The 12,169-nt window shown below is 42.8% G+C and overlaps 1 protein-coding gene across 1 annotated transcript in view; it reads right to left on the bottom strand.

Annotated features, from left to right (window-relative positions):
- Window positions 1-10,027, bottom strand: part of LOC124180721 (synapsin) — a gene marked incomplete at its 5' end in the record, with an annotated part of 91,081 nt that extends 81,054 nt beyond the window's left edge. The window contains 2 exons of the mRNA XM_046566467.1: window positions 6,710-7,040; window positions 9,885-10,027. Coding sequence (XP_046422423.1) covers window positions 6,710-7,040; window positions 9,885-10,027 — 474 coding nt within the window. The remainder of the gene's footprint in view (window positions 1-6,709; window positions 7,041-9,884) is intronic.
- Between the last annotated feature and the right edge of the window lie 2,142 nt (window positions 10,028-12,169).

Here is a 12,169-nt window from a genome sequence, read left to right as displayed (position 1 = left end):
AGAGAGAAGCTCTCAGATCTTTTGTCAACGAGTTTAATAATTCGGCTGGCTTTGAAATTGTATTACGTTATCCAACTCCAAGTAGTACGTAATTATTTACCTTTGACAATTTGCCTTCAACGCAATGATTATACACGGTCGTATCAAATTATTGTAAGCAAATTAGCGCCAAGTCAAGCATGTTGCCCAATTTTCCAACTAATTATCCGAAATTTGATGAAACTAACTTGCTCAATATATCGTTACGCGGCTCTCGGCAGCGGTGCTGCACGGTATGTTTTGCATATTCCAACGCCCTGTACACGTATATGTATAATCTGCAGCCCGTATAACCATATCCCATATACGGAGCTTGGCAGTTGCATGGCTGAGTGTCTGATATAGGTCAGTGATTACGGCCAGGATGGAAAGCCGGCCGAGGACCAGAAACGTAAACACGCGATATGATACACAGTCGCCTTTTTCCCAACTATTGCCAAGGGGTCTTCAAATATTTTTAGCCGTTTCCCTGTTGCCGTCACGTTGCGGAGAAGGATTATTCTTATTCGCCATAGTATACGTGAAATTCACAATGCAAAAGTATTATACATATTTATAGGTCTTGAACTAGGAAGCAAAGTAATACGGGGGAATCGCAAGAGTTGGTATGCCCATCAATTGAAGAGTCAAGTCCTTCACAATGCTTGCAGATTCTTTTTCTTTTTAAATTATTCGCTGTGCTTCCTTTATTTTTCGTTTTCGTCGAAGGTTAAGAAGGAAACTTTCGCGTAATGTGATTACTTTCGCACCACTTACGCGGGTCGTAAAATAAACTTGAAACGGCAACTCAGACTTAGTCATTCCTCGTACCTTTGGATGCATTATGTATTCATCATTTTTGTCGACAACTTCAATCCCCCGTAGCCTTATTTTCGCGGAACAAACTTAAAATCGTATTCAGGCCGATCTTTTCACGCGTAAGAGGATAAAATTCCTTGTTTCAATTTACATCAGCTTTCCGTCAAGTCAGCAAAGCGTCGACTCTAAATTTACTGTCTTTAAACCCATTTCTCGGTTTTACGCGGTATAATTTTACGACTCGCGGATACTAAGAGTCGTACCTACTTATGACTTCTGAAATATTCATTCTGTAATGAAAATAAGAATAATTTTCAATTTTTTCAGTATACTTCAACGAGAACTTGGTGTATTTTATTTTCAAAGTATTCGAGAATTTATTTTCATCTCATTAAACCGTCACATCATTACCTAGCATACCTTAAACTTCATCCTGGCCTCCGTATCGCTTCACGTCTTCATCATAACCTATACGTGTTTCATTGTCGGTACACGAGAGAAGAATACGTTCCTGAATAATAATGATGGACAAGTTTCCTCTATAAAAAATCACTTGCGCGTCTAGACTGACAACAACTATAACGCGTGAAGCGCAGAATATGTAAGTGTATTATGTGCTTTTTGCAACCGTGAATCGTTCGCGTGGCTGCAAAAATTTTGCCAACAAATTGAAACGTTTGCCAGTATGGGGGCTAAAAAAATTACTCTCCACTACCGGTAACGGACACATGCAAATTGGCAAGCTGCCACCGCGATCTCGGCCATTCCAGCCCTGCAGCGACGTGCTTGCACGCTTATTTGCATGAAACTCCAATTAGTTAATGCGGTTTTCTTCCCTCAGGTTTCCCCCCCTTTTTTTTCCTCTCCCACGCCGGTATGCATCTTATATGCCATTGCCTCGTTGCAATACATAAGTAAAGGAGATACTGACTTGGTTCGTATCTGTCGTTATAACCGATCAAAAGCTGCTTCCAGATTTATTAGGCAAAAGAATTGCGAATAGTTTTCGCCAGAGTAACGCACAGTTCTTCTAGTTATGAAATCGAATCATTCATGATCGTGGGAAGCTATGGTTAAAATGTTTTACATGCTTTTTCGCAGATGTTTGTGATGAACTAATCGACAAAATATCTCCAACGATTTGAGGTAAGAATAACTGCGCATGTATCCAAAAAATTAAGCTGCAGATCTGACTCTGCCACTATGGTATTGGAAGATTTGTCGTCTGTGATCGAGCCACGTGCTTACTAGCGTACAGCCACGTTGTTATCCGCAAAATATAACAACATCTCTATTAATCTGTAGCTGCACCTATAACACGCAGCGTTAAATAGAGCGGCGTGTTTTAGCGCAAGGGTATGGAATAAAACAACCACTGCGTCTGGAAGATAGGGATGAAAATAGATGTCTATTTCCGGTTTATATATCTCGTTCCCTCGCCGGCAATTCAATGGAACTCGCAAACGCTTTGAAATATCTCTAGAGTTTACCGCATGCAGGCGGCCGAATGCATAGTGCAATAATGGGCAGGATGTATAGACATGCAGGATGAAATCTACGTGAAATTCCGGAAAGCTCGGAGTCTGCATGCACCGAGAGTGCATAGACTCCTGCATTTAGTCTGGATTATCCACTGCAATCGTCCATTGTGGTAATTTGATCCGTAGAAACAATGGCCTCAATTCTAACGGCATATTATCACTATAATTCAGAATTGTTACGAGAAACGGTCAGAATGATATTTTCGAATTATTTTCCCAACCAGATCGCACCTGTATTTAGTAACGTCAGCAAAACTAGATCATTGGCCATCAAATTTAATTCTCGGATTTTTCAAAGTTGACAAATATTTTCTCAAAACTTAAAACGGTCAGATTCAGTTGTTTTATTTTCGAAATTTTTGGGTTACGAACAGTTTTAGTCTAGGAATTAATCTGCAACCGTGTGTAACCGACTAATCGGCACCTCAGGAGAACAAAAATTGTCCAGAAAATTGTAGGATCAAACTTCCTGGTTCTCTGTTATCACAACGCCATATTGGGAACAAAACGAGCGATCGCGATGAGTGACGGGGACGTATATCGAAGGGTAAAAGCGTATCTGGATTTGAAGGAGGCTTGAATATCGATCCTAGTCGTGAAAGAAAACCAGCGGCAGGCCCGGATGCCCCTCGATATGCAATTGATTTCATCACTGGCGACGTCCCGAGTCGAAGGGAGGCGACAACTTACGCGCTCTTCAACCCGGGTTGTATTGAAATTTCCGATAAACGAGAAGAAAGGAAAGGAAGGCTTATGCGGTCGGATCTCGTCTAGCGAAAAATCTCTATACCGCTACTCCACGTCACGGGCCGCCTGATGTCATCTTGAGACACGAAAAGAGAACTTAACTAGTCTCTTGGACTGAAAATTAAGCGACAAAATGACCGCAGCGATGAAATGAATTCCCGTAGAATTTAAGTTATTACAGGTTTTTAACCACGGTACTCGGCCTTCTAATTTTCCCTCCCTGATTACGTTGCCTGAGATTTTGAGCGATTAATTGCTACACGTTCCTCGACTTCTCCGGTATCTCAGAGCGGTGACCTCCTTCGATACGGAAAGAGTTGTTTATTACGGACAAGCGATGCGGGGGAAAATTGAATCCACTTCTTTCCGGCTCGAGAATGGATTCTCCGCGATGGGAGAAAGAGCCAGAGCTGACGTGCCTTGTACCTTTAACGAAGCGATTATCAATTAAAACGGCTACTCGGTGTTCCTGCAATTGTGATGTTTGAAGTTCAATGTTCGTTGCGAAGTTGAAAGAGCTGCGGGAAAACAGGCCACCACTACCCTGATAATTTATTCAATCAGCTTTACGCGATTGTAAAACCTTGAAAGCAAAGCGTCTGCCAATGAAATTGAAATACTTGCAAGCTTAATTCGCCCGGTCTGATGCTGCTAAGAGATGCGCAAGGTTTCGAATAAATTTAATCGACTTAATTCCACGATTCGTTCTCGCAATTTTCAGTGTATCTGCAATCTGTACGCGGTACTCGTAGATATTTGAGCGAATAAAAAAACACAGGATCAACCTGCCGTGGTCAAAGAAACTGGGACTTTATTATCGCCGATACAGCTCGCTGGGTGATGTAGACAGCAGCCTTTTCTGCTCTTGTGAAGTGAACGATGCGAATTTATTTCCGAACAAGAGTATTTGATTGATGCCGAGACGCGAGGGTGAGAAAGAAATCGCGACAACCGAGATACTTTCGGAGAATCTCCTCTCACTTTTTCATCCGTGCTAAATCGAACGAGCATTTCCACCTGAATTCCTACTCAACGATTCCAGTCGGCAGTTTTCGTTCGTCTCTACTTTTCGTCACCTGTCGTATATACCGTAGTTACATTGAGTCGTAAAAGTCCGTCAAGTTTCAGATCTCCGGCTCTTCTCACCGTTTGGTCCTCTGCAGAATAGAATAGATCGAATTTCCTCACTTTTATCTCAGATTCAACTTTACGCTCGCATTCTACCTCGCGCTCTCCTCTGAGAAGGTATTTTTATGACCCACATTTTTTATTCAAAGGGTTCGGGAAATTCTCAAATCAGACATCCGCTCTTCGATACATCCTGAAAAACCGACCTGAAAGCATACGATTTTTGACGGAGGCTGCCTTTTTTTCTCAAGGCTCGGCGAGGCTCGAATTTATACTGACACCTTGAAATATTTTACTGAAAATCTGTCAATATGTTGGAACCTAGATATACTTATATTATAATTTGATTTTCTACTCCAGTCGTGTTGTATTTTCTTTGTGGTGAACTCAATTTTTCCGATTAAAAAAGAAACGTCAGTGAATTACGAATCAAAGATCCTTAGTTTATGATAATTCTACAGAAACAAATGAACGGCAATTCTTAAGGATTAAAACTGAAAACAGATTGCCTTTGTAATTTCAATTATTCCAGTTCAGCGATATTTTTTATTAAGAAGCGGTCGTGTATAAACAGAGGAAGTTTGGATGTAAAGAGATTCACCGGATGATTTTATTCCGGAAGTAGATTGATCAAAATTTCTCACAAATGAATTGTATTGTTATTTGATTCATAAAATTATTGGATCGTGACTTAAGATCAGTGTAATTTTCTTACAACAATCAACTCATCGGAGGCGACTCGTATACTTTTCGCGATAAGTTTCGCGCCGCGACGACGACGATTCGTCGCATTAAAAGTGACGAGCGTATTCAATCTGACGTTATCTGTATACCCATTGGGGTCCGTGTAGCGTGTGGATGGACCGCAGGGGGGAATTAGCTACACTCTAAAGATCAAATCGTGAAAAGATTTGGGAATCGCGTGGCAAGGAAGGTAGTCGAGTCGGCGAAGATAAGGTTCTTTCACGCCTCAACATAAAAGCCCGGCGTCTCACTTGATGCTCGAGTCTCAATTCCAAGGGTCAGAATCGCGTTACTCATCCATTGTATTCGCGGCGTGTCTTCAAGATTGGCGATGTCGCCATTACACGCGTGCGCCTATTGTCTACGGGTCGTCAACTTTTATACTCGACCTATTAAATATAACGAGACAAAACATCGGCTCGCCTTATACCGCTTCGTTATTAACGATCCTTCGATATCGCATCGCCGTGCAGGCAAGAAGAGCTCTTCGTCTACCCTTACAGTCGTATTGCTCGCAGGATCGTCGTCCCGTTACCGATCTAACGAGATCTCCCGCGCCTCGGGCGTCGACGAAGCTTCAAGGATCTCGATAAATACAAAGCCGAGAAAACAGGCGAGCCGCTCCCCAATTTACCGCTTGCGTTACCTCCGCACCTTCGAAAATTTCAATCCAAGCTAAGCAAGCAGGAAATATTTGATTGGCCTGAAGGAATCAGCAGTCCTAGAACTTCCCGCTATATCTATAGTTTGCCAGGGTACAAGAATTTTTCACTGCAGAATCATTTTTATTTTCCCAACAACAAATGATAAAAAAGAAAACGATCTTCTCGGGCTTGCAGATAATCTTATTAATTATGAGTAGAATAAATAGCCAAACACATGGATCAAATTTCGTCTAAATTGGTCATTCCGCTTTCAAGTTATCGTCGAGCAAAAAAATACACTGTTTTGCATGCAGTTCTAACAAGCAAGCTATACCCCAGTGTGACCTGTCGATATTGTTCAAACTTTGTACACTAAAGAGTCGTAGTAGGGTAGCCTTACTTGTAAGTTAGAACGAATCGCGTCGATTGATACTAAGATCACAAAATCTTATTCTCCAAATATCGTCGGATAAAAATTAAGCACATAACAGACGTTCTTCTGGAAATCCAACTCTGCCATATTTTATTTATTTTTTTTTTTTTGACTACACAATAATATAATTCTCGTCTGAATATGCTTCAAAGCCGAGGGACCGTTCACTTGGAGATCTACTGAATGATTTCTGTTCTCTATCACTGCTTTAGAGTGATATCTATCGGTTTCTACCTCATCACGTGATTCTCGTTTATTTCCATTGATATTCAATATTACTACTCAACTTCCAACCGGAAATCAACGAGAGCACGCGATTACATAGGAGTGAACAGAAACGTTAATGCGAATTTAAACCACTTGATGTCGATCACCCCAAAACTTACAACGATTCCCACATGAATTCCAACGCACCGATTTCTTCACCACTGTCACGCGATTCGCAATGCTTTCCGATGATTTCAGTCATCTCAATCGATTCCTCCTCACTTCAAATAACATACATCAGTCGTTCAAGTAATTCCTTCGATTTACAATTTCAATTCCAACTGGTCAACGTCTACGCGACTTCCTTGAGCGAACGACCCCCCGTCCAGAGCTTCGGTAAGTCAAAAATACGAAGGCGAAGGACTCACCTGGTCACGAGCAGCTCCTGTCAGGCTCTGAACCCTCTGCAAAAGACTCTCCCTGGTTTTAGCTGGGGATGAAGGGGCGCTGGTGGTCCGCGATCCGGGGCGCAGATTGAGACTCAGGTCGCCTCCTGCAGGCTGCTGTGCCCCCGAGGGTGGTGCTCCGGGGACCGGAGGCTGGCTGGGGGGTGGCGCGGGTGTCGGTTGGGACTGCAGGGGCCTCTCGGAGGAGGCGGTGCCCTGATAGGACGGCACTGCGTCCTGCTGGCTGACGGAGGTCAGCCCGGAGCTGGTATCGTCGTCATCTAGCTCCGAGCTGAGGTCTCCCGACGAGAATCTGCGGGAAATTTGATTTTTCCTTTTCTTCTCGTTATTATTATATTGCGAAGCACTGCAGGTGGGGGAACAAAGTGGCTTATTCTAATTGACAAATGACGATACATACATATATGTGTGTGGTATACGCTTGTACGTGTACGTATAATTTGATTCGGAAATAAAACGATCGTGACCGTCGTTTGTATTAACCCAGGGTGCAGCAAAGGGCGCACCGAAATTTCTAATTACGAAGCAATGACGCCATGGGAATATAAACGAATCGCGTTACTTTGCGATGTGAGTGGAAACTTAGGCTACAGCCATAAGCGTGAATCACGTTAATATTATACGACTAGCTTTGTTTCCTGTGAGCCTTCGCGTCACGTGTTGTATAATATGATGTGTAATGTGAAAACGGCGTACTGACAGTTAAAAAAAGAAATATTAATGCAATTATAATCATGATAATTAATGATATTCATACTAATAATGATGATACAATTTTCCATGCCATGACAATTGCGATGGTATAGAAACGCTTGCGGCTCATGAAATATAAATGAATTTCAATATCGGCAAAGAGGCGCGGATGCCTTCGATAGGAATTAATTTGCAGTACGGTCTCTTTTTTTTCACTCTCACGCTTTATCTTTTTTTACATTTCTGTCCATCCGATTTAATGAAATTACCATATCCCCGATGGTGCGACAAAAATAATGGATTCTCAATTTGTTTAATTGGCTCTGTACGGAAGATTTTTCGTGCGGAAAGGTGGCAACGAAGCTTGCAAAAATTGCGTCGTTCCATATGTACAGAGCACTCAAATCCGCGTCCGCCGAGTGGAGAAATCAGAATTCGTTAAGTGTATATCGAATCGATTTGCCTACACGTTTCGCTTGTATTACCCAGTGCGAATAATTTCAACGTAACGCTAGCTGAGATTTAACGCGACCAACCTAACTGATTTTTGAAATAATTGCGCTACACAGTTTGCGAATAATAAAATAATTTTCATACGTAAACTCGATCGTGTTGTTTTCTGCAGAATTAGGTTGTAAAAACTCTCGTATACATAAATTAAATTATACTCTCAAAAACCATGCAAATATTAATTTTCTCTGAACTTATAACGATCCTGTTCGTTATAGCCTGGACAATTTGTTATCCAATTCACGTATAAAAAAGTATTTGCGGCATGTAACGCACAGGATCGGTCAGAGTTCCGTGAGTGAATTGAAAATGAAAAACGGAAAGCTTTGTTCGCGAAGCGTCGTGTAAAGTAGCCCGTCTGCAAGGTATATGTACGTAACAAGTAGATGGGAAGATATTAAAACTAGTTGGTAAGCCAGGAGATTCCGATTGTAGAAGAGAAAAGCGAGCAAGGCGCGTAAACTACCCCCATCTATCCAAAAGTTATAATTGCGATGAAAATTAACCCTCTATTGTTTCGTTTTAATAGAGTTTAAACGTAGAACCCGAGCTGAAAGTTCGTTACCGGTTATAGCGGAATACGAGAAAAAAAATCGTAAGAAAGCGCGTGAAAATTTCGACCTTTTGAATTTCAATCGAACGGAGTCGAGACGCGGAGGAAAAAAAACCCAGTAATAAGAGCGAACATCTACCGTATTTCCCGCGTATAAAGACATCCCGGGATTCGTTAACGCGACAGAACAAACGACGCTGCCACTTTTATCATCCACGGAAAAAGGAGGAAAGGAAACCGCCCGAGGGAACAACCGGGGGAGTGAGAATAAGACGAATGTACTCCCGCAGAGAGGTTCATGCCAGGTAAAATTCTAATGTACCTTCGAGTCGTACGGAATGAGTTTCACCTGCGGGAATCGCGAGAGCTGTCCGCTTTTTTTGTATCCCCCTCGACTTTTCAACTCTCAAAGAAATGTTTGGCACATTGCCTATCCGAACGTCCCTACCATCATCCCCACTGGGTACAACGTGCTGCAATTTCAACCGCAAATACATACTTCGTAGAATTCTGCCGTCTGCACCGCAGGCACACCGAGTCGATTGATGGAATTTAAAAATTTTCAAAGACAATATTTCACACGTTACAAATATCATTCAAGAGTGTAAGATAATCCGCGTCAACTTGCCATTTATTATATAATACTTGATATTTTCTGTGAAACTGGCCGCTCAACGCCAGCAGATACGCAACCGGAAATACATATTTTACGTACGAGTCAGTCTCTACTGCCGTTTATGAAATGCAGCGCGTCTACCGGTGTCTAAAAATGGACTTCCTCATGCCGGAGGCACAACCAGATTCGATATTTTGTTTCGTCAGAATAATCGAGATTGTCTGTCTTGATTAACGACGCAATGCCACGCCATCATCTCCATTTAAGGGAGTAGAACACGTACCGGTGATTATATCACCCATAAAAAATCTTCGCTATTCGAATTCTGGCAAGCTTCGTTGGACGCATCGCCCGTTGTTTAAAATTTCGTATAATTATACCTGCTTCTTTTTTTCCTTTCCGTGAAGCGGTGAATACGTGCATTGTACTGCCCGAATCTACGAGGTGTTATACGTGACAGGTGACGCGAGGTCAATTCTAAGCCAATTCAATTTTCACACAAGTACCAAATACTCGGAGTACCAAACGAGTCAATCCGCGTTGTGTACGAGCAACTCTCGATATTAGTATAGGTACAGAATGTAGAAATAATGGAGTGAAGCTGAGATTAAATTTGTTGAAAGGGGGCGGCCGTATACGTGTCGGGAAACAAAGGGAAATTAACCCTTCATCCGTGAAACACTAAAAAATTTGCGCATAGGTATACAAGAGCGAATCGGGAGTGTATCACGAGTGGTTAGACATGCTGGGTAAAGTTTACTCACCTTCGTTTCAAGTAATTGACATTTGAGGTGAAAGATTGGCGGAAGCTGGAGAACGAAATGTTGCCGGATGTAGGTGCGTTGCCGCAATATTTGGCGCACCCGCCGCGACCGGTAATTTTGCCGGTTCTTCTTTCTTCACCGATTCAGAAAAATCTGAGGACAAGTCTTAGAAGCTGCCGCTGCTGCTACTGCCGCGTTGCTCTTATTCTCGGCTGTACGATCTCCCCGCGGTTTTACACTTCGTACTTTGCGTGCGTTGATCGATTGCTTGATTGCTGGTAGGACAACTTCCGGTTCGGAGCTGCCCTTGCGATGCTTTTGAATGATTCGCGTCGCTTCGATGTCTTTGAGATCGTTTTTTACGTTGTACGTTGGTCGGGTCGTTGTCGTCGTATCAGTTTTCGTCGTCGTCAACCGTCGAGTCGAAGAATAACGCTTGAAAGTAAAGTAATTGAAAATTAAAGGGTGAACTAAGAGAGGTAAGGAAGGAGAAAATAAACAATCCAAGTTTAAATCTGAAACAGACAATGTGAAAAGAGTGGTTAAAGCAGCGTACGTATCGAGATGGTATACCTACGTACAACTGCAATGATCGTTTATAATTGCCTGAACTGGCGAACATCGTAAAATGGAAGAGCCGGGCACCGGGGACTGTGCAATTTATTAAAAAAGTTCCACTTTGGGAAAAACCTAGCTTCAGACGGGAATAAGGTGAACCTTAGACCATAACCGCACGCGATCCGACGGCGGAAGCCACGTGAATTACGAACCGTAATATAGCCGGGAGGCCAGAGCGAATAGAGGCCTTAAATCAGGAACTTTATTCCGGTGGAAATTTTTTAGACGTTGAAAAGACAATGACGTGAATTTAAATTTAAATTGGATGAAACACCGCGAAGTGGGAGAGTCGAAATCCTAGCTCTGCGTTTCTTTCTCATGTGTATCAAGGCCCAGTATCCCGCTCAGAAAGGCGCCTACGCGGAATAAAATTTTAAATCTCTCGTTCTTTCGCAAATTCAAACTCGAAATTGAATCTCGGAGAGATTATCCGGACAGCGTTTTCGCAGATGAAACGCTGGGCATGGGTAAGATTTTGGAAAAATGACTCCCCGCAGCATCACCTTGAATTCTCATGCTTTATCTTATTCATTTGCTTCCATGTCTCCCCTTTTTTCGCGCTCGGGAAATCCAATTTAGTATAAGCAGATTAGCTTCGTTCTTATCGAGTTAAAAAAAGAATGACGTCGTAAAAGAAATTATGTAGCGTAAGTTAAGGCTCCCACGTTGGCGCCACCCGAAGAATATAAATTAGAGAGCTGCAGGGGCGGATTGGGCTGAGAACTGAAAGCCTTCGGCGAATCGAAAGCGGATTTACCTTCATGTAAAGGATTCTTCGCTGCCTAACCTTGCTCAATCCGACCCTACATGCCCTACGACCGGATCCGTTTCAACCCTGGCAAAACTTTCGCCGTACAAACTGGACCACTTCTAGGCGTATCCGCGGATGCAACTCCCTCCTTTTTCTTTTAACGTGTATCATCAAAACTTTTTCTCACTACGTTATATCCGAAAGAGAGATAGAGAAAATTGGCGGGAAGATACGCGGTGCGTAGACTTTATAGGCACGTGAGTGTATTTTCCAGTTCATTCTTTCCTCTGCCACCCCCCCCCCCCCCCCCCCCCCCCCGTCTTCCGCAGTGTCGTAATTCGTTCCTTGGAGGAGGGCCACTCAATCCAACCTCAATTTCTCGAGGCTTCAAGCCCTCCACTCGGGACGCTCAACGAATTCCTTGGATCCCTTAAGTTCAACCCCTGGTTTTCCAAGTCAACAAGTAAAAAGTAGGTAGGTAATCGTGATAAACTGGCAGGCCGCAGAGACGCGGCGAAATTGACGGGAAACTAATAAATGTGCGTAATTTGAAACAACTGGTGTGCTTAACGAAGTTGGAAGCTCCGCGCTCCGATGGTGTGAGGAATAAAAGAGAAAATTTTCTAATGGAAGAACAGGTTTGAGCTCGCAAAAAGTTTGTGCAACTTAGCTTATGCATCTTCAGTGCAAGCTACATTCGATAAAGTTTCGCGATCGGCTCTAAGGCGATCAGGATATTTCCTCGCGCTTTCGTCAAAGTTGCAATAACTTTTCCGGCTTTTACTCCGACGTCAGCGTCTTTCTCATCAGAGGATATTGCATCTTGCAGCGCTGCGGCTCCCCTGCAGATGAATTCACTACACGAGACCAACCATCTTAAATCCGTCTAATACCCACCAATCTTTATCCTCTACCT

The sequence above is a fragment of the Neodiprion fabricii genome, chromosome 4, assembly GCF_021155785.1.
Source record: "Neodiprion fabricii isolate iyNeoFabr1 chromosome 4, iyNeoFabr1.1, whole genome shotgun sequence".
Taxonomy (NCBI): domain Eukaryota; kingdom Metazoa; phylum Arthropoda; class Insecta; order Hymenoptera; family Diprionidae; genus Neodiprion; species Neodiprion fabricii.
This window is presented reverse-complemented; position numbering and strand designations above follow the sequence as displayed.